General features: G+C 40.0%; 1 protein-coding gene across 2 annotated transcripts in view; it reads left to right on the forward strand.

Annotated features, from left to right (window-relative positions):
* The window catches only part of SMC6 (structural maintenance of chromosomes 6), a 40801-nt gene extending 18155 nt beyond the window's left edge, over positions 1 to 22646 (forward strand). For both annotated transcript variants that reach the window (XM_082215467.1, XM_082215466.1), the window contains exons 13-27: positions 2 to 172; positions 3770 to 3948; positions 5279 to 5480; positions 6376 to 6490; positions 7665 to 7825; positions 7936 to 8071; positions 8849 to 8929; positions 11426 to 11596; positions 12435 to 12572; positions 14024 to 14169; positions 14644 to 14769; positions 15108 to 15213; positions 18514 to 18666; positions 19303 to 19400; positions 20969 to 22646. In XM_082215467.1, coding sequence (XP_082071593.1) covers positions 2 to 172; positions 3770 to 3948; positions 5279 to 5480; positions 6376 to 6490; positions 7665 to 7825; positions 7936 to 8071; positions 8849 to 8929; positions 11426 to 11596; positions 12435 to 12572; positions 14024 to 14169; positions 14644 to 14769; positions 15108 to 15213; positions 18514 to 18666; positions 19303 to 19400; positions 20969 to 21080 — 2095 coding nt within the window. In that variant the 3' untranslated portion in view covers positions 21081 to 22646. The remainder of the gene's footprint in view (position 1; positions 173 to 3769; positions 3949 to 5278; positions 5481 to 6375; positions 6491 to 7664; positions 7826 to 7935; positions 8072 to 8848; positions 8930 to 11425; positions 11597 to 12434; positions 12573 to 14023; positions 14170 to 14643; positions 14770 to 15107; positions 15214 to 18513; positions 18667 to 19302; positions 19401 to 20968) is intronic.
* The last annotated feature ends 553 nt before the right edge of the window (positions 22647 to 23199 follow it).

The following is a 23199-nucleotide window of genomic DNA, read 5'->3' on the forward strand; positions in this document are numbered from 1 at the left end:
GTGCTGAACAAATTTCGGAGCCTGAAACGTTGGAAAAACAAGCAAGAATTGAACGAGCAGCTAAGGAAGAGCAGTTAAGGACACTTCTTGATCAAGAAGAATCAAATGATAACCAAATAAAGCAGTTTCAAGAGGCTATAAAAACATACAAGGAAGAGGCTGCGAGGCTTAAGTAAGTTTATGAGATGTAACTGTCGTTTATAAGATCTTTGCGGGAATTCTAGCAAAAAGGTTTAAAAAGATATTAGTGAAGATAATCCATGAGGACCAAGCGGGCTTTCTACCAGGAAGGCAAATAAAAAACAACACAAGAGGCATAATTAATATAATAGAATATTTATCGGACAGAATTGATAAGCCAGCTAGCCTGATTTTTATTGACGCGGAGAAAGCCTTCGATAATGTCACCTGGGACTTCATGTTGAGAAATTTAGAAATTATGGAAGTGGGTCAAGAATTCTGGAATGGGATAAAAGCAATATATACAGAACAGAAAGCGAAGTTGATAATAAACAATGCCATAACAGAAGATATAAAAATATCTAAAGGGACAAGACAGGGATGCCCGCTTTCGCCGCTGCTCTTTATAGTGGTGTTGGAGGTTCTGTTAAACGCAATAAGGCAAAACAAACAAATTAAGGGAATATCATTAGGTTCAAACGAATACAAAGTTAAAGCATATGCTGATGACGTGGTATTAACGGTAGAAGATCCTATAGACAGCTTAAAGGGAATTCTGGAGGAGATGGAGGAATTTGGGAAGTTAGCTGGATTTAAATTAAATAAGAATAAGACAAAGATGATTGTTAAAAACCTAGACCAAGATAAGATAGAATTACTACAGGAACAAACAGGAATTGAAGTAGTCAAAAAGGTTAAATATTTAGGACTCTGGCTTACCAATAAGAATATTGACTTATACCAAAATAATTACATCCCGGTGTGGAATGAAATTAAGAAAAATCTGGAGATTTGGGCAAGGATGAAATTATCATTCTGGGGTAGAATATCCATGGTCAAAATGATGGTACTCCCCAAAATGCTCTTTCTATTCCAAACAATTCCAATAATAAAGGGCACAAAAAACTTTAAAGAATGGCAAAGGGTGATTTCTAGATTTGTCTGGGAAGGAAAGAAGCCCAGAATTAAGTTTAAGATATTAACAGATATTACTGAAAGAGGGGGCTTCGCCCTACCAGACATGAGACTGTACTACGAGGCGGCATGCCTTTGTTGGATTAAAGAGTGGATAAAGTTGGAGGATACAGAGTTATTGGATTTAGAAGGTTATAAGAACAAATTTGGATGGCATGCCTATTTGTGGAGAGATAAGATAAAAGTACATAAGGGATTTTGCAGCCATATCTTTAAGGGACCTTTGATAGAAGTTTGGAATAGATATAAGAACATACTAGAACCAAAAACCCCACACTGGTTATCACCAGTGGAGTTGATAAGTGTAAAGAAAGTCAATATGGGGAAAAAATGGGGTAGGTACGAAGAAATGGTATTGAAGGAAGGAGGGAAGTGGAAAATTAAACCATATGACCAGGTAAAAAGATATACATACGATTGGCTGAGTTACTATCAGATAAATGAAATATTTAAAAAAGAAGTGAAAGAGAGGGGATATGATGAAAAGACATCGAAATTTCAGAGAGAGATAATAAACTGTGATCGGAAAAATCTGTCAAGTATGTATAAAATACTGTTAGAATGGAACATGAAAGATGAGAAAGTTAAAAAAGTGATGACTCAATGGGCAAAGGACCTTGGATATGATATTCAATTGGAGAATTGGGAAAAATTGTGGAGAGTGAATATAAAATTTACAGCATGTGTACTGCTAAGGGAGAATATGTTAAAAATGTTATATAGGTGGTATATAACACCCGTTAAACTAGCCAAGATGTATAAAACAGATAACAAATGTTGGAAATGCAGACAAAAAGAAGGGACGTTCTATCACCAATGGTGGGAATGTGGGAAGGTTAAAAGCTTCTGGGACGAAGTCTACAATGAAATCAAAAAGATATTAAGCTACACATTTGTAAAGAAACCCGAAGCTTTTCTATTAGGTATGGTGGGAAAAGACATTAAAAGAAAGGATTGTAAAATCTTCCAGTATGCGGTAACAGCTGCTAGAATCGTGGTGGCGCAGAAGTGGAAGCAGGAAGAAGGCCCAACGATAACAGAGTGGAGATTAAAATTAACGGAATATGCGGAGTTAGATAAATTAACAGGGAAAATTAGATATATGAAGGATCAAAAATTTATAGATGACTGGGGAAAATTTGCGGACTATCTGGAGAACAAATGTTTAGTAAATACAACGCTAGTAGGATTTAAAGAGGCACTGTAAAACACCAAGAAGTATTGCTTATGGAAAACAATGTTTGAAAGATGGTATTAATGGCAGTACGAAAGACTGGAATGCGCTATAAAGAGAGAAATACGAATGAATGTCAAGGACGTTGAAGGAAGTCCAAAAGTATGAGATGTATGAAACACGGATTTAATGTATATATATGGAAAGACTAATAAAATCTTTTAAAAATGCAAAAAAAAAAAAAAAAGATGTAACTGTCGTTATTACTTGATTTGTGTTTTGTGCTATAAGTTGGGCTTCTGAGCATTTATTTTTCTTGCTCTGTGGACCACAGCTAGCACCTTCATTCAGCTCTCTCCTGCCGGGCATATTTGTCTGAGGAGAAGCATGTATGTTCAACTCTTTCTTGGTTAGTTTTGCGAAGGGACAAGGGATCGTTTCGGTTTCAGTTCCTGTTGTTTTTCTTCAAGAGGTAGAGGTGATTGCCTTTTTGGTAAAGACATCTGACATCCCACTTTTCAAACAAACACATCTTTTTTTAAAAAAAAATGAAAAACAATAAAAGCAGTTATTTTATAAGCTTCCTCTGGAGAAGGGCACCCAAGGTACCAATTTGGAGAATGTGTTATTAAATACAAATGGCTTGCAGTTTTTTCAAACAGCTTCCTGATGATTAGTTGGAATCTTCTTTCTTGTAAATTGAAGCCATTGGTTTGGGACCTACTGTCAAGAGCAGGAGAAAACAAGCTTGCTCCATCTTCCATGTGACAGCCCTTTTAGATATTTGAAGATGGCTGTTTCCTCTCAGTTGCTTCTTTTTCAGGCTAAACATACAGAAATGAAGCTCCCTTATTTTGGTCATTGGATGTGGCATGTTGTTTACTTATTCTTGTTACAGTGAAACCTTGGTTCTCGAACCTAATCCGTTCTGGGAGTCCATTTGACTCCCAAAACTGTTCAAAAACTAAGGTACGGCTTCCGATTGGCTGCAGGAGCTTCCTGCACTCAAACGGAAGCTGCGTTGGACAGCTTCCAAAAAACATTCGCAAACCAGAACACTTACTTCCGGGTTTGCAGCTTTCAGAAGCCGATTTGTTTGACAACAAATCAAAGCCATTCGGGAAGGTATGACTGTATATTAATAGTATTCAAATGTGCTTGTTTGTATGTTATTCTATTTTTGTTTTGCTATGTTACTATGAAATTGTTTAGTAGTGTTTGTTTGAAATGCAACCCTGTTTCTTTGTTACAAGTCACTTTGAGCTTCTTTTTGTGTGTGGAAAAGTGGCATACAAATAAAGTGAATCAATGATTGACTTGGAAGCCCTGCTGAAGCAATTGTACCTTATAAGCAATCAGGTGGTGTGCAAAAGGCTACCTGTTTCTATAAAATGGACTAGGCTAATGCATGATATTTCAGTAGCTTCTTTGTTGTTTTAGGAGGGAAGAATTGGAACTGAAGCAAATATTGGATTCTCAGCAACGACAGTTAAAAGAGTTAAAGGAGAGTAAAACAGATCAACTGAAAAGGTTTGGACACTATATGCCAAAGCTCTGTGATGCAATTGAAGAGGCTCACCAGAAGGGGCAGTTTAAATACAAACCATTAGGACCCGTAGGTAATTTATAATTCTCCTTGTAAATAATTTTTAAACATTGAAAAGTAGACTATGGATATTGCATCACAATTTTAATGGTTCTCAGATTTGATCCTGAAATAGAAATAGTAAACTTTGTGATTTCTTGATGTACGTTCATGGCTGTGTTCTTCTTCAAGAGGATGAATAAGGAAGTAATTTTCTTTAGGTCTTGAGAAAAATGGTGACAGTGGGAGACTCTTAAATTCCTATTCCCCAACTATTTCACAGTCTTAGCTGTGCTTTTATAACCCTCTTCAGATATTTGCACGAATCGCCTGCCTACCCCTGCCCCCATCCCCAGTTTTACACATTTCAGTTAATCTGCAAGTTAATGTACAAGTAGTCCATAGTTGATCTATAAGTAGTATACTGACCACCAAGTAGCGGCATATATTGAGGATGTGCATTTTAAAAACAGACTACCATGACTTTGTTGTGGTTTTTTTGCGTTCTTCAGTATTGGGAATACTTACTCTTGTTTCGTTTTGGGCCACTGTGTGAAAAAAAGATTTTGTACTAGGTAGGCCTTTGGTCTTATTTAACAGGGCCGCACTTGCGTTCTTAGGAGTGGCTGGCCACCTTTGCTTCATTGTAAAGTGGTTTCAGCCTTGCCAGGAGGTTATAGCTTGTGGATTTGCATTCATTTTAGTGGAATAATCTTCTGGGAAGTTGCATTTAGAATAAAAGTTCAAACCTTTTTTGATATTTGTTGCGTTCTATAGAAAGGCAAGAACTTTACACTGAATAAAAAATGGAAAAAGCAAGGAAAAGAAAAGAAATATTTGGAAAGTGTATTGAAGTTTTGAGGTATATTTTTTTAAAAAAATAAAATCAAAAATTAAACTGTGCCATTCATAGGCCAAGATAAGCATTGTCTCTACTGTTGGTTTCAAAGGATTTAAATCTCCTGCATAGTAGAAACATAGTCACAGGCCCAAACTAAATTTGACATTAATGGCTTGCAGGTATGTAAACCGCACATTCATTACATTTTAAACAGCCATTGCATATGCACATTCAGTCTCTCTCCCCCTCCCTCCCTGATTCCCCCTCCCCACATAAGCTGCTATTAGTTTTGGATGTGGAGCTCCAAAACTCCTGCAGCAGCTACTAAAACCCCCCATTCATGAGCTTTAAATTGCTTTGATGTCTAGTTTGGTGAACTTTTGAAAATGGAGTTACCTCCAAGCAACCTTTTATATTACTATGGCATTTTCACACAAGAGGGGGTGAGAACTTCAGGCTGTGGTGTTCAGATGGTTTAATGTTGACATTACATACAATGCTGAGACTTTCTTCTTGCATTCAGGTGCTTTTATTCATCTGAAAGATCCTGATTTTGCGCTGGCTATTGAGACATGTTTAAAAAGCTTGATCTTGGGATTTTGCTGTGATAATCATAAAGATGAACGAACTTTACAGATGTTAATGTCCAGATTCTATCAACCTGGTTCTCGTCCTCAAATCATTGTTACTTCTTTCCAAAATAAGCTTCATGATGTAAGCCAAAGGTGAGTGTATCTGACACGTGGTCTGTGTAAACTGGAATTTTGAATTTTCATTAAGGGTTTATAGTTATGCTGCATTACTGTTGAGGGTCATTGATAGAACTATTGACTTAATGGTAACTTAGATATTTGTTATTGTCACCCTTAGTTCTAACAAATATTATGGGACAAGATACCTTATTTCAGATAGTATACAAATGGTTTCATTTCCCAGTTCTTTGACCGCAGCCTGTTTGCAGAATATCAAAGTTCAGTATCTAAGGCTACACACCATAAGTATTTTACTAATAATTAAACCCACTGGAAGTTATGTTGGAATAAACACGCATAAGATTGGGCTGTAAGATTAGTTATTGGTTATGTAAAATTATTCATAATGTTAATGAACTTGGCTGCTTATGCTGATTTGCAGTGGAATCAGGTACTTCAGTCTGAATTGCTACATATCCAAACACTGATACAGCTTTGAGCTGATTAATTAGAATTCATCTTGCTGTATGCAGTGGTGCGCTTCTGTTCATGGAAGGACATTTGAGCCAAGTGAAGTTTCTGCTAATGAAAGGCAGAGAAGCCATTTTTGTTGGTTCCTCCCCCCCCACCCTGTGGCATGGGTGGTGGTGCGAGGGGCTGCACAAAACAGGAGGAATCAGCAAAGGTTTCCAGAGTTCTGCACTGATTTAAAGACCCCTTTGCAAATAGAACGACTTCATCCATGGGGACACACACACACACACACATCATTTTAGATAGATTTTCCAAATATGGTCAATATATTTATGCTTCTGAAAATGTAACTGAAATGCTCTATATGCCATCTTTTGTAAGACTGCAAGTGAAGTGACTGCATTGTAAGAACATAAAATAAAATACAAATGCTACTGTCCTTTTTTTGTAATAGTGCTGTTGCTCATCCTGAATTCCCGTCAGTCTTGGCCGCGTTAGACATCGATAATGCAGTAATAGCCAATTGCTTAATTGACATGCGGCGTATAGAAACAGTCCTGTTAATCAAAGTAAGATTTTATTCTCATACCTCTAGTGCATAGAAAGCCTTACTTGATGTTTCTATAACAGTTCGGATAATTCTGTATTACCTTGGACCGAAGATTTACAACCTTTTTGAGTCCATAGCTCCTTTGACCAACTACATTCTTTCTGTGGCACCCTTGTGGGGCTCAGGAGCTCAGTTATGTCACCCCTTGCCTGCAGAGCCGGCAGTCTCTCACGCTTTCTCAAACACCCTCCCTTGTGGAGTGTTCCCTCAGCCGTCTCCTTGGGAGTCCTCTGGGCAGCCGCTGGCACTGCTGCTGCCCCTGATCTCTGAGCTGCCCCCCTGGCCCAAATAGAGGTGACTCCTCACACTGCCCCACAGGGACCTAGGACTTTCTGTCCAATCCCAACAGCAAGGGCTGGACTCCCTGGCTTGCTTGCTTACTCCGAGGCCACCTCAGCTCCTGGCAACCAGCACCCTCTGACCAGCCCCAGAGTTTGTAGCTAGGGCTGCTGCAACAAACAGTTGTGGAAGCCATTGGGAGGCAGAGACATGAGAGGACATCAGAGGAGGGAAGGAAGGAAAGAGGGATAGAGGCCAGTGTTGCCTGCAGCACCCCTGACCATCGTTCAAGGCACCCAAGGGTGCCACGGCACACTGGTTGAAAACCATTCACTTAGACCATTCACTGCATGCTATTTCTATATCACATGTAACAGAAATAATTTTAAATGCCAGGTGTTTCTCAAATTGACTTGCTGGTTATGTTAGAGAGAGTGGAGTTTAACAAGATGTGAGATTCTTGCAGCGTATCAGAAAAGCTCGTTGGTTTCTGTCTACAGTTTCAAGAGAGATTGGCAGCTGATTTTATTTAAGGCAGGTAGACTGTAGTAGCCCCACTGTTCTCTCTCTGCAGGGAAGAAATATCCATGATTCTGAGAGAGGGAAAATTCTGCTGGGAAATATGTCACATCCCCTAAAGATGCATGCAGACAAGACAGCACTCCAGTGTGTGTTATAGTTGCCTACTGGATATTTTAAAGGACAGTTGCTCTGTGACTGACAGGAAGTAGCTTAATGGTCACATTAATTAATTAGTATATTTAAAAGTTGAGACATCAAGTTCCTTTTTACTCAGCTCTGAATACTCCAATCTCAGAGGAGAAAGTTTTTGTTATCCATGTTTCCCCCCCTAGAATAATGAGGACGCTCGTAGAATTATTCAACGAAACAATCTTCCGAAAAATTGTAGAGAAGCTTTCACTCGTGATGGTGATCAGGTGTTGCCAAGACAGTATTATTCTTGTGAAAATAATAGGCCCCACATCCTCAGCAAAGATGTGGAGGCAGACATAAGGTGAGCATCAGTTACTTACTAGCTTTCTGAACAAAACAAATCAGAATTCTTGTGCTCTGCTGTTTTAGAATTTCTGTGTATGTTTGTTAACAATACTTTGTTTCTTTAAGTCACTTGGAAAAAGAAGTTGGAAACAAAAACACCCAGCTGTCAGTATTTCAACAACGTATACGTTCTACTGAGAATTCTATAAGAGAAAATGAACATTTCCTTAAAACTCATCGTTGGGACCAAGAACAATTAAAAGTAAGAGATACGTAGGAAGAAGCTCCCATATTGGATAATTATTCTTAATTGTTGTTAATGTTTGATGTTGACATGCAGGAGCTTTTTAGAATATGAGTAATCCTTGTTTTTCCTAATTTCATGGCATTCATTGTTTCAAAAGCATTGTTTCAAAAGTGTGCTGCTGTTGCGAAATACCTAGCATTGCGTGGCACACCAGTATAGGGAAAACAAATGCTTTTGTAAATTTTAATTGGCAATGGGCTTTTAAACAGTATTTAGGGTTGTGTCTTCACGGTTCAAAAGAACCCTTGGGTTCAACAGACATCCACTGAGTGCTCTACAAAATTTTACAAGTTCTCACCTTTGGCATGAGTTATCTATGCCTCTTAAATATTTTGTAGCTGTTAAATTGCTTTTCTGCTCGTGTTTACGAAGTCGTTTACTTGGGGGTAGCGAGTGAAATCGGATTGGATTTCAGCTAGCTAAAGTAGAAGCGGGTGGGCCCTTCCAACTGCTGGAGCTGCTGTGCAGTGGAAAGCCAGTATAATGCCTCCTAGAGCTTACCTGCACATTTTGCTTCATAACTTTTTCTTGGAGGGACTAGAGACAATTTTAAAACAATGAAGCTCAGAATTCGGGGGGGGGGGAGCGTCTGTCAGGGGGTACCATTGATGGGCTTTGTGGGTCCTGGCATGGCAAGCTCTGTAGTAAGGGTATATTGGGTTGTAGCTTAAATGACTGTATTAAATCCAGTGTGATCCCCCCCAATACCGTTTATTTTTATTGTCATTGCAGATAAAAGTGAATAAAATAAAGCTAAAAATTATGGAGCTCGAGAACGTGGAGGAACAGCAGTCAGTCATCATCTCTACATTAGTAAGAATTGCTCACTTTCTACCTTTCTACGTATTTATATATCATAGAGGTGTTTGTGCTAGTGGCAGAGAGCATATTTTGTTATACTGATCAATAAGAATTCTAAGGATTCAACTTATTTCTTTTTTTTAAGATGAGCAAGAAATGGGTTAATTTAAAGTGGTTATAATTCAACCAAAGAGGGGTGCTGGGTAGCTTAAAGACTAACAGCTTTGTTGTAGCCACAATAAACCTACTAGTGTTTAAGACTCTAGTAGTATAATCCTATGCATAGTTAAAAGCTCCCATTTCTGAGCCAGTGCAGACACACGGGCAGGAGAAGAGTGAGCTTTTTCTTTTGAGGAACTCCTCGCTTATTGAACAGGAGTCTCAGTTAAAAGTTTCTTAACAGGGACTCATCTCCTCCCTCTTCCATTTGGGGCTTGGTTTCATCGGTATGCTGATGCTGCCCATCTGCTTCTCTATAACATCTAAATCAATTATGATCTTGGACCAGCATGGCTGGATGCAGAGGTGGGCTGGATGAGGGCCAATAAACTGAAGCTAAATCCTAGTAAGGCAGAGTCCCTGTAGGTAAGTGATTCTTAGATCTGGGAAACTGGTGAACAGCCTCTCCTGTATAGGATTGCCCTCCCCATGAAGGAACAGGTACTTGTCAGAAGGTGCTCCTGTATCCATTGTTGTAACTGGAGGCTCAGGTAGCTGTAGTGATTAGGAGTGTCTTTCTCCAACTTCTGCTGGTTTCCTAGCTATCATCATTCCTGGACAGGGGGTATCTTGGTCATAGGGAACTGTGTATTAGTAACCCTTAGACTGGATTACTGCAGAGTGCGGTATTATTATGGTGGTTCAGAAGCAACAACTAAGGCAGAACACAGTGTCAAGATTTGAGGTTTTGTTGTTAAACTGTAAAGCAATTTAGGACCAGCTTACCTGAGAGAGCTCCTCCTCTCATATACAAATGTCTACTTACCAACATTGCCAGGTGAGGTTCTCACAGCCATCAGAAATGCAACATGGAGCAACATGGGAGAGAGCTTTTATAGTGATAGCAAATACCATGTGTGAAATAGTCTCTCCTCATGCATCTGGCATGCATCAATAACTCCCTCCCCCCGGTTCCATGCTAAAAACATATTAGTTCACGCAGGCATTCTATGACCTTTGTTTCCTGCTTGGCAGGGGGTTGGACTCGATGGCCCTTGTGGTCTCTTCCAACTCTATGATTCTATGATTACTACTGCCTAAATAGATACTGTATTGCTCAAATTTCTTGTAATGTATTTTTATACTGTTTTGCTGCTTTGTAATCTTATCTCAGGGTTTTGCTTTGAATGTTTTAAAATACAAAATGATTTATAAGTGTCCTTGAATAAATTACCGTATTTTTCGCTCTATAACACGCACCTGACCATAACACGCACATCGTTTTTAGAGGAGGAAAACAAGGGAAAAAACATTCTGAATGAAACATTGGATGTATCATTTTTGTGCTTCATGCTGTGGCCACAGACATGTGATCTGATGGTGAATTTGGGCTGACCCAATGCAAAGATCCTGAGGATCCATGTGGATCCATGCTTTTTAACCACATTTTTGCACCGTTGCAGCCCCAGGCAACAGTGGGTGCGTGATTTTGGGGGGGCAGGCTGTAGCCATGGACATGCTATGTTCTCTGGTGGTGAATTTGGGGGTGACCCAATGCAAAGATCCACGTGGATCCATGCTTTTTAACCACATTTTTGCACCATTGCAGCCCCAGGCAACAGTGGGTGCATGATTTTTGGGGGGCAGGCTGTAGCCATGGACATGCTATGTGCTCTGATGGTGAATTTGGGGTGACCCAGTGCAAAAATCCTTAGGATCCATGTGGATCCATGCTTTTTAACCACATTTTAAGTGGGGAGGGAAGGAAAAACACAGAAGGGCTAAGAGTGCAGGAGTGGGGTATAACGGGAGGGAGGAAAGGAAGGCAAAAGTTTCCCCCACGCACCCACCCAAGCCAGCCAGCTCTCTCTCTCTCTCTCTCTCTCTCTCTCTCTCTCTCTCTCTCTGTCTCTCCCACCTGCATGTTTTCAGCAGCACCGGAGCACAGAGAGGAAGGAGCGGAGCACAGAGAGGAAGGAACGGCACTCTGCTTTTCCCCTCTGCTTGCCTGGAGGGGAGGGGCTTTCCCTGCTCTTTGTTCCGTTTCAGCAAACACAGTAACAAACAGAAGCGGGTGGGCAGTAAGACCCGGAGGCAGAATGCAGGAAAGCACCCACTTCCTCTTTTCAAGGTTTCCCTTCTCCCTGAAGCGCGGTTTGATTTTTGCCTAATTTTTCGGCTCCAGGGACCACACATTCGCTGCATAACACGCACAGACATTTCCCCTTCCTTTTTAGGAGAAAAAATCTGCGTGTTATAGAGCGAAAAATACGGTAAATGGATTGGTGCCCATTTTCATTATTAGTAATTGAAATTAGCTTAACCGTAACCTGGAAATATTTCAAACAGGAAGAAGAAGCTCAGGATAACAAGAGGAAGATGGAAACTGTGGAGGAGCACATGCATCAGCAGAAAAAGAAAATGGAAGATGCGAAATGTATTCTAAAAGAGGCAGAACAAAAATTTGAAGCGATTAGAAACAAAATCCATCGAGTAGAAGAAGAAGCTGGCCCAGTCCGGGTAAAAAACCACTAATATATTCATTTTAAAAATCCTGTGGAGAATCTGCAGACACTGGGTTACATCAAGTGGTGTTGCTCAGCCCAATAGTAAGGGTTCCTTCAGCAGAATGAGAAAGGAAGCAATTTTCAGCATTTCCTCTCCCCCCCCCCCATCTGCTGTGCAACCCCTCTAAATCTCCATTGGGCTGAGATTTGTGGGAACAGCACGGGGGACTACAGAGGGAGGGGATGTCAGTGAAAATTGCTTCTTTCCTCATTCCATATCAGGTACACAATTACCATCAGCTGAGTAACACTTGGATACGTGTGACAAATGCATGGCATCAGACTCAAGGAATTTTAACAAAAAATGAATAGAAAAACATGGCTACATTTTTCAATTGAGATTAAAGAGATGGCATTTCTAGAAGTTGTGAAGCTGTAAAAATACCCCACAAAATCAAAATATATGAAATACATTTCTTATCAAATCTAAACAATTTGCTGCTTTAACACCATAATATGCACCACATATAACATTTTCTTTCTGACTCCTGTGTAATCTACGCACTAAACTGAGTTGATACCAAACTGGTGTCATCTGATTTATTTTGACTTTATGTATGATACTGAAAACAATTGTTCTTAACTGATAATAAAAATTATCTTACAATTATAATTAGCTACAAAATAAGTACGATAATATAGTTTTGTTTATATGTTATCCATTTTCACTATACTTTGCCATATTACGTACGCAAGTATGCTGTCTTAAACTGAAGTTGATAAATTAACACTTTGTACGCCACTTTCATATTATTAAAACTAGTTTACATTTCATGTTGATTTGTTAACAGGATGGACTGCATGAGGTGGATGAAGAACTGGAACGAAGTAAAAGCCATTTGCGGCATTATGAGGAAAAAGAAAAATCCCATTTAGACACTATAAAAACTCATAAAAATGATCTAGCTACAAAAGAGAAAGAATTAATGGTGTGTATTTAGTTTAATCTGATTTAAACCTTTCCTTGTTGTTTGCTAGTGAAATAAATGTTGAAAATGTTTGTTACATTCTCTTATGCACCCTTTCGTTTACTCATCTCTATATTTCTATGGAGCTAATTTTATTAGAATAAAAGGTAAAGGGACCCCTGACCATTAGGTCCAGTCGTGACCGACTGTGGGGTTGCGGCGCTCATCTCGCTTTTTATTAGCCAAGGGAGCCGACGTACAGCTTCCGGGTCATGTGGCCAGCATGACTAAGCCGCTTCTGGCGAACCAGAGCAGCACATGGAAACACCGTTTACCTTCCCGCCGGAGCGGTACCTGTTTATCTACTTGCACTTTGACGTGCTTTCGAACTGCTAGGTTGGCAGGAGCAGGGACCGAACAACGGGAGCTCACCCTGTCGCGGGGATTCAAACCACCAACCTTCTGATCGGCAAGTCCTAGGCTCTGTGGTTTAACCCACAGCGTCACCCGCGTCCCTCTTTAATTAGAATAGGCTAATGAAACATGGCACACGGGGTGTGTTTTGCAGAATACATTTCCTGCATGCTCTCTATTCATTTTCCCTTTCAAATGTCAGGTTTGTGGCTCCCTGAGTGTTTCAGCATTGGCCTTCGGTCCCCACTGATGCAAGTAGAGATGTGGTCAGTCAGTTGCTAGGCAGTGTTTTGCATTGGCGGAATGGAGTTGCTGGCTGCTGGAGCTAGTTGTTTTTCAGTTAGGTGTGCTGTGAAATGGAGTATTGGTCTGCTGATTATTGCTATCACAGAGGTTCTGATGCCTTTGTGTTGAAACAGCCATGTCCTTTTCTCCACTGCAGTCTCTGGGGCTAACAACTTTTTGAGGGCTTTCTTCAGCCTGCACTGGTGACAACAGAATCTGGGGGGGGGGGGGGTTGGGAGATTAGCTTGATTGCTGTGTGAGAAAGGAAGAGAGAAAGAGAGAATAAGATTCTGGTCTCAGTGGTGACATATAATACCTTATACACCAGGCACACCCAACTCCCAGGAGACTGCGATCTATTCCCAGTATAAAAAAACTGGCAGTGATCTATCCATCGTCATTAGAGGGGGGACACCAAAGTTGTTGGGGTTTTTTTTGGGGGGGAGGCCAAGTTTGTTGTTTTCTGAAAGCTAATGTGGCCCTCAAGAAAGGGAAGGTTCCTCATCCTTTGGGGATGATTCTGGGATATTCTCTACAAGGTTACATTGATTGCTGATACACAGCATGCAAAGCATTTTGAACACTGCAAAACATTATGTAAAATGTTTCCTATTATACTAGAGAGATCTACACATTTTTTAAAAAAAAAAGTGGAAGGAAAAAGCCCCATTTGCCTGTCATATTAAAATGGAGGGGGGATTTTATTAACCCTGCTTCTAAGCAAAATACACAGAGTTTAAATCTCTTTTTGTTGTTGCATTTTAACACTTTAGGAAATGATTGCAAAGGCTTCAGAAATCCATCCCGAGCGAATAGAAGTAAATAGAACATATAAGAGTCTCGATACAGAAATAAAACGCTTAAAGGAAAAGATCAATTCAGAAAGAAAACGTACTGGAGATAGAGAAGAAATAATCAGGTAAATGTAATATGTAGTTACTTTGGGTGTTCTTTTTGAGGTGGGATATGCTTCCAGCTCTTTCCTTAAGACCTAATCCCATTTTAGAGCCATGCAAGCAAACGCCTAACCAATTTTCTGACAGTAATAGCACTTTTTCTGATGACATTTTTATTCTTCTTTCTGTTGTGAATCTACCAACAATCAATGTTATTGGTGTGCACAGATTCCACCATTATGAGAGGAACTGGGCAGGCCTCTGCCCAATTTGAGGCAAGTTCCCCCTTTCTAGCAGGCCCCTTGCATCCCATGCCACATTGTTCAGAAGAGACCCTCACAGCCTCCCCTAGAAAAGTTTGGTGGGACATAGGTGCCTGCCGCATGGGGAAGGAAGAGGTCAGATTTTCTTGTGAATTTTGTTAATTTAACTTCGAATCCAAGCCACAGTCTTCAAGTAATTGATCCTTGTTTTGGACACATTTTATTGACCTGCAGAGAGCTTCAGGAAGCGAAAGAAAAATATCAGACTGCAGAGAGTGAAGTCAAGAATTTGAAGAAATTTATTAAACTGTTGGACGAGGTGATGGTTGAGAGATATAAAAGATACCTGAAGTTTAGAAGGTTGGTGTGATGTTATACATTTACTGACATACCGGGGGGGGGACACAGTGTTAATAGATGTTGAAAAGAACCAGAGTACCAAAACTAGAATCCCAAATTACAGTTTTCCTCTTGGTACTTGAACACCACCTGTTGTTCAGGAATGGTTGCAACCGGTGAGCTAGCCAGAGCTGGAAGAAAGCAGTTTATACCTGGGCTTCTAGTGACAATGCTGAATTCAGGAGCATGCTTGGGTATCTCTCTCTCTCTCTCTGTGTGTGTGTGTGTGTGTATGTATATATATATATATATATATATATATATATATATATATATATATATATTTCTTCAATCTAAAGGTTCCTTACAGTGCGATGCAAATACTACTTCAACTGCTTGTTAAGTCAGCGATCGTACTCTGGAAAAATTGAGTTTGACCACAAGAATGAAAAGCTTTCAATTACTGTAAGTCATTTTGCATTTCCTTATTAATTGCTGTGTGCTATTTGATAGTTGATCAAAGGCTTATCTCATCAGCGGCTCATATAAGTTACTTACCAGCCAATATTTTGAAACCACTTTCTTGGTTTAGGGGAGGAAGGTTGACCGTTTAATCCCAGTTTTTACAAAATACTGTTTAAAATAACACTGTTGTTCTTGGATCACAGATCTTAAAAGGGGGGAAACCTAAAAGCGGGGAAGAGTAGGGAAAGTGACTTAATAATTATGTAACCCAAAAGGCAGAAATTTAGAAGAATCACGGACCTATTTGCATTGGAGCCCTTAATTCACAGAATTCTGTGTCCAAAGGTCAAACATTTTCTATATTTTTGCCCTCATCCATTTACAACAGGACTCCGTACGTCATCTTTTGTCTATTTCCCTACTTTTAAATTTGAGTTTGCTCAAATCACTCAACAGAAAATTTCTCAGTAGTTATCAAAAAAATATAGTCATATGCAGTGCTATTTTTCTAGAAAAAGAGGTGCTGGAACTCACCATGAGCGCCTTCCTTGTTCTCTTAAAAGGGCAATAAAGCCCACCTGAGAGGTGCTGGAACTGAGTTCTAGATGGAAAAAAGCCCTGGTCATGACATGTGACATTCTGTGCATACACTGGATAGCCTCCATATCTAAGCTGGCTTTCTATCTACATATCTGTTACTGTTTGAGTTATTTTACTTGGGAGCTCAGCCTCCTTGCCCCGCTGCCAAACACACTCAGCTGCTGAGGACTTTCCAGAAACATTTCCACAATTGCATAGTTTTCTGTGCTGTCCCAGCCCTACAAGCAAGACACTCTATATCAGGCATAGGCAAACTGGCCCTCTAGATGTTTGGGACTACATTTCCCATCATCCCTAGCTAACAGGACCAGTGGTCAAGGATGATGGGAATTGTAGTCCCCAAACATCTGGAGGGCTGAGTTTGCCTATGCCCGCTCTATATAGTTTAACATGCATATATCTCTGGTTCCACACAAAGCTAATGGAAATTCCTTGTAAAGCTATCTTGGGCACTGTAGCATAGTTCCCCCTCAGAAGTATTACAGGGAGGAAATATGTTTGTTCTTTTCAGGCACATTTCTCAAATGTATAGGTGGTATATACTATTTATATTTTAAGTGTTTTATATTGGTTAGCTTAGTCCGATCAAAATCAACAAGGCTAAAATAAGCTGCTCTGCTCCGACTCTTATGCCAAGCTTAAACATATTTTAAAGGCAGTGGCTTGTGCGTTGTTTTATCTTCATTAACATTTTTTACCTAATGATTTCCATTAGTCTGTCATGCAGACCATTCTTCAGCTGAATCTAGCTTGAATTGATCATGGTGTATTTATAGATAAATACAGTGGTGTCACTTGACAGGGAAAATAGTTGTGACAGTTATAACCTCAAGGTGTCCTCATAATTCCAAGAAAGACTGGCTATACTGAATTAATTTTACAGAAGAGAGGCTGAAAATGGCATGTATTTCACTTTCTTAGCATGTTTGTATTTCATTGTTGTTTAATCCTTAGCACAGCATCATTTTTCTGTGGTTGCTCAGTGCTACAAGTTTGGATCCAATTTATGAAGCATTGTCAATGAAAACTGGTTTATTTTTGTGGACTTGTAACAGTATTGGCCTATTACTAGCTTGCTTAGTTACTGCAACTACTGCATGTTTGTTTCATGAAGAGTCTTTTCGTTTTAAGCTGCGCTGAAATTAGGTCTGAATACTCTGTTTACACAAATTCTTTAATTGAACTTCTTGCTTCAGATTGATTTGGTATTGCTGGCTATTAGTAGTTTTTTTCACAGTGGGGGAGGCTTCCATGAGATAGGTTGTGATCAGTGATTCACTTTTTCTGGAAATGTTTTCTGTGTAAATTAAGGTAATTTTCTGACGCCGTAACTCATTAGCCCCTGTTACAGGTAGGTAGCCATGTTGGTCTTCCGTAGTTGAAACAAAATAATAAATAAATAATCCTTCGAGAAGCACCTTAGAAACCAACTAAGTTAGTTACTGGTGTGAGCTTTCATGTGCATGCACACTTCTTCAGATATCATTAGCCCCAGTAAGCATGGCCAATAGCCAGGGATTATGAGAGTTGTAGCAACATCTGGAGATCCTCACACTTGCTGTAAAGAGGAAGATCTAATTTTATATATATTTAGTACATCTCACTGTTTGGCTGGTAATGTATCACAAAGTTGAAAACCAGGTGTTGCTGAGCCCTAGTCACTAAATATTGATGCATGCAGCTTCCACACCAGCAGACCACTTGATCCTGTCAAGTTTTCTTCTTCATATTGCTGCTAAGTATTGACAGGAAGAGATAAACCTCAGTGTCCCATAACATACTGAACCACTGAGAGTTCCTGTCCGGAATAAATGGGTGGTCAAGAAGGATGTGACTGGAAGCATCCACCAAGACCAATAAGATGTAGGAAAAATCACTGTGTTCCTGGTGTACTTGCAGACTTCAGCCTTCTCTACCTCTTGAGAAGGGGACGCGGGTGGCACTGTGGGTTAATCCACAGAGCCTAGGACTTGCCGATCAGAAGGTCGGTGGTTCGAATCCCCGCAACGGGGTGAGCTCCCGTTGCTCGTTCCCGGCTCCTGCCAACCTAGCAGTTTGAAAACACCTCAAAGTGCAAGTGGATAAATAGGTACCGCTCCGGTGGGAAGGTAAACAGCGTTTCCGTGCGCTGCTCTGGTTCACCAGAAGCGGCTTAGTCCTGCTGGCCACATGACTCAGAAGCTGTACGCCGGCTCCCTCAGCCAATAAAGCGAGATGAGCGCCGCAACCCCAGAGTCAGTCACGACTGGACCTAATGGTCAGGGGTCCCTTTACCTTTACCTCTTGAGAAAGAGTCCAATACTGTACCTCAACAGATGAATTTATTCTTTCCATAAAACAGGGTTGGAGCTTAAAGCCCTGCTAGATTTGCGTAGTGTACTTCTTAGAAAGCTCTCGATAACTCAGTTAACTGGCTCTTCAACCCTTTGCTCATGAGTTTCCAGCTGACACAACTTTCCCCAGTAGTCAGCATCCAGCCAGCATGCTGACTTCCTTTTTAGAAGAAGCTTCTAGAAGTTCCAATTCCAAAAACAAATGAGAGGAAGCCACCCATTGCAGAATGCCATCCTTTTCACAAACAGAACCTTCATGGTAAAGTGTTTTGTTTTTTACTTTGCACAAGTATACACTAATATTAGGGAACTCTTTTTTCTTTAGTTAACTTTCTTTTCAGTTACACCTTTCTCTATCTATTTGAAGGTCCAGCCTGGGGAGGGAAACAAGGCTGCTTTAGATGACATGAAATCTTTATCTGGAGGTGAACGTTCCTTTTCAACAGTTTGTTTCATCCTTTCTCTGTGGTCTATTGCTGAATCTCCTTTCAGATGCTTGGACGAATTTGATGTCTTTATGGTACAGTTGGCTGAGTTTACTTATTCAGATACTCATTAGACAGATCTTCATAGCTGTTAATCAGTTATCAATTTTTATTAGGAACATGAAAGAGAATGTATTGCGTTTCTTTTTCTTGTGATTTTAGGTGCATAATATTCCGTTAATAGTTTAGTATCTTATATCTAATTCTTTTTGCAAAAAAAAGAATCCCTAAACTGAGCATTTTAAGCATAAATTGAAAAATAAAACGATGAAATGTTCACGTTGCTCTCTTTGAGAGATTTATCAGAGGAAAAGACTATAGCCCTGATGCAATTCGAAATGGGGAGTAATTCCAAGAAGAAAGCTATTTTAAGGATGGCGGGTTTCTTCATTATTGCATATTAGTCTCACAGAAACACTGGGGATATATTAAGTTGTGACAGTGACTTGTCCATGGCGATCTAGTTTGCTTCATGGCTGAGTGGATCTTTGAACCAAGGTACCCAACACTTTAAATTAATTTATCTGTGAAATGGGTGATATTGGAATTGGTTTCAAAACCATCATGATTTTACTGTCTGGACCCTGGTTTAAGAGACAACATTGTATTATTAAATTTGAATAAAATTTATGTATTAAAATATATTGATACATCGCAATTTTTGTTTTTAGGACATGGTTAACAGGCGAATTGCAATGGATATGATGCTTAAGATGGCAGATTCTCAACGTTACCGGCAGTTTGTTTTGCTCACCCCACAGAATATGAGGTGATCTGCTTTTCATATTCAGTATCCATTAAGGTTCTTGAGTTTTTAGAATGTCAGTGGCAGTCATTTTTATATTCACTGTTTGGATTTTTAATAAGTCTTCCCTTCTCCCCATCCCGACCCATTTTTCTGCCTTGCTACTTCAACAAAGTCAAATACACATTTCTGGTTCATTTAAATTTGCATCTCAAAGGCTCATTGGATGAGCTGTGTTGTCAACAGGAATACTAAAACTTAAATGAAAAGATAGAAAACAGCTATATTGATACTTTAGAAACTTCTATGATGGAAATAGCTTTAATCAGAAAATATAAGGAACTTAAAAGACAAGACTATAGAAAAAAGAGGCATAAAATCAGATGCATATGTAAATAAAAAAGTGGCGGTGAATTGCAACATTCCCTGAAGCTTCCATCAGCTGTGTAAATTTTAAAGAGAAATACCCAGCAGCTTTGAGAATTCAGAGAATATGGCAGATTGTCTGTTGGTTGAGCTGCTGACACCTGGTTTGGAGCTGGTCTGGACTCTTTCCCCTAAACAGGAAACCAAACTCTCCTCTTTCTCCCTTCTGCTTCCAAAATGTACCTTGCTTAGCAGCAGGAGTAAGGAGGTTCACTGGGTTTCCAGGATGCTCATCAGAAGCTAGCTAGTACTCAAGCCCCCGTTTCTGAATTTCTTCTCCCAAACAAGGCCATTGCATCAGAGGCCGCAGGAATTAATGAGGACCCTTTTCTCCCCACCATTAAGTCTGGGAGGGAGCCAAAAACTATTATCCAGCCTGACTGCAAGATCACAGGAAATAACCTAATTGTGATATCTAAGGCTTCTGCAGTAAACCAGTGTAGGTGCTAAACTCTCCGGAACAGAAACATTGGTATTCGTTTCTCCTTAATGGTGGATGGCGGAGTGGGGTGGACCACTTAAGATCCACTGGATAAATTCGTCTGAAACAAATACCGTCAAGGGCTCTAACCAGAGCAAATTTCTGCTTCTTCAGTGGATAAGACATCATATTGCAATCAGCATATGCTCAGCTGAGCTGCCTCTGTCTGCTCTCCCACTGTTAGGAACTCTCCATTCCATGGGGCTGGCAATCCCTTTTTGGGTTACAAAATCAGCTGGCTCTTCTGGCTGGCCACCTCCCTAGAGACTGCGCTCTACTCATGGAGTTAAAGACTGGCAATGTTCTACCCCCTTTTGGGGTTCAGGTCTAATTTGTTGAGCTTTTTTAAGGAAGGAGGAAAGACCCTTTTTTGGGGTGCAGGGCAAAAATGTTGAGTTTTTTTTTAGGAGTGCCAAGCTTGTTGAGCTTCTTTGGGGGGAGCCAGTGATCTACCAGTAGGTCACGATCTACTTGTTTGGCCTGCCTGTTAGAACTTGTTGCATTTTCAAATGCTACCCATATAGAGGAACAGCAACTTACCAAGCGCTGCCTCTATCTAAAGTATCTCTCACAGATGTTTGTCTTCATTAAATGGCATATTCAAAACTAAGAATTTCCATGATACAAGTGAAAGAATCATGCTTGACTGCGCTGCTATTAACTTGCCCTTATGTTTTGTATTTAGCACCTTGCCCACGAGTCGTCTCATTCGAATCCTTCGAATGCAAGACCCCGAGAGGGGACAGAACAAGCTGACTTTCCGTCATAGAGGTGATGAAGATGAGGATGAAGAATGAGTCCCTTAATCATGTACATTGCTCTTTATCAGCTTGCTTTATGTTACATTTGTAGGAATTTAAGATCTCAGTTCAGCGTGTGCTCATGCCCTGCTGAAATCAATGAGACTCCTACCTTTAAATATGTCCGTAAGATGCATTTGTGAACTTGTGCCTTTTGTTCTTACTGCAGCTTGCAAAACTCAGCATCAAAACTAGAGTTTATACTTGGGAGCATCAAAAAGCATTTTGGCGATGGAAATGCTGCAATATACATGCCATCTCTTGTACATCTGGCTCCTCCGCATTGCAGTCACTTTTTGTTAGTATAGAAATAGATTACTTGGGGAACGACAGGCATGGTACTGTTATTTTTGCTCTTTTTTACAAAATAAAAGTTTGAGAGCGAGTGCGGTGTGAACGCCTTGTATCTTTTTCCTGGCACTAAGGAGTGTTCCCTGTTGCTATTAGACGGCACCGTCTGTGTTGTGGAGATCCCACAATACTGATTTTAAACACAATTGGGACCAGCAGGACATGATAAGCATAAGGTGGTCAGGGGCGGCTACCTCTGTAATTTTGTGTGGCACTGTGAAACACGCCCCTCCCTCCAAATAGCAGATTTGTGATTGATGCCCCCAGCACTCTCAAAATTCAGAATGTCCAGAGAGGTTGGCTTGGCAACTTCTGGATTAGATAGCTTCTTGAACACAGAAGAACTGAATGTTTTGTCCAATTTCTAGTTCAGTTGCCTTAACCATCAAATTTTGCAGCATAGATTCCTTAAGAAATGCTATTCTTGTGGGCTTCATAAAACAATACATTTCATGAATATTTCACCCGTGTCTAAAATTTTCATTACTGAAAAAAAGATAGTGTCTTGATGCTATCAAATTCTTTTTTTGCTTTAAGGAAAGCTGATCTTAATTTCTCACTTCTATCCTTGATGAAATTTATAATCTGGTGTTCTCTGCCCTACCCCCACAAAAGTTTTGCACTACTTATAAAAACAGGATTTTTAGCTTAAAAATCAGTTTTGAGGAGGATTGTATATCTTAAAAGTCTCAAATTGACAACATGATATGTTTAACAGATTCTGGGAGAAGAAATGGGGGCAAGCAGGTCACCAGATCTCGATGGGTTGTCAGCCGAGTATTATAAAATTTAGCTGTGTTTAAGACTGATTGATAGAAGAATTCCTAAATCATGAAAGCTCATCTGTCCTCTGGGTGATGTTATGGCCTTTAATTTAGTCACAAATAATCTGGAAGCAAGTGAGCAGCAGGGTGGCCCAGTTTGCAGAAAGCAACCAATTATTCAGGATGCTAAGAATCCAAGCAGATTGCCAGAAGCTCTGAGCTGACCTAAAGCACAAATTTTATGCTGGGGATTAAGAAAGGAATGGGACAAAACTGCCAGTATAATTTGCTTTTGTATAAATCCACATCTGGAATAAAGTGCAGCTCTGACCACATGGATATCACCTGTCACAGCTAAATGAAAGCTTTTTGTAAACCGCTTTGTAAAAAAAGCAAAACTCAGTCGAGTGGTGTATAATTTTTATGAAATAAATAACTAAACAAATCAGGATTGGCGATGGGAGTTGTATTCCAACAGCATATGGAGGGCTGCTGTTTTCTTTGTGTAATGTGATGGTGGCAATGTTTCTGCTGGGTGATGTGAGAGGATGGTGATGGCTGAACATGTTGCTAAAGGCTGTAATGACACTTCAAAAATAGGTTGTGGTGAAGCGCCGAGACTCTAGCTGCATGGGAACTTGAATGTGTTAGGGGCTTTGTACAATCTGTCAACTTAAAATCCAGTCTCTCTCCTAAGCCCTTTGATGTTTTTGTGGCTCAGGGATAACTGCTACTTCATATGAACCAGCTGTTTAATCAAAAAGTTTCCTCCCTGGTGCTCCACTTTTGAGTTTTCCAGAAAAACTTGCTTTATTGACACATGCTCCTGCTAATAATTGTGTATACCTGTGAAGAGATCCAAGATTTAGATCCTCAAAGCCAAAGTGAGAGCATTTGGGTCAAAATTAAGGGAGAGAAGAATAACAGAGACCTCATTGTGGGAGTTTACTATAGATCCCCAAGCCAAACGGAGGACATAGATGATGCCTTCCTGGAACAGA

Source organism: Podarcis vaucheri (genome assembly GCF_965113315.1).
Source record: "Podarcis vaucheri genome assembly, chromosome: 3".
Taxonomy (NCBI): domain Eukaryota; kingdom Metazoa; phylum Chordata; class Lepidosauria; order Squamata; family Lacertidae; genus Podarcis; species Podarcis vaucheri.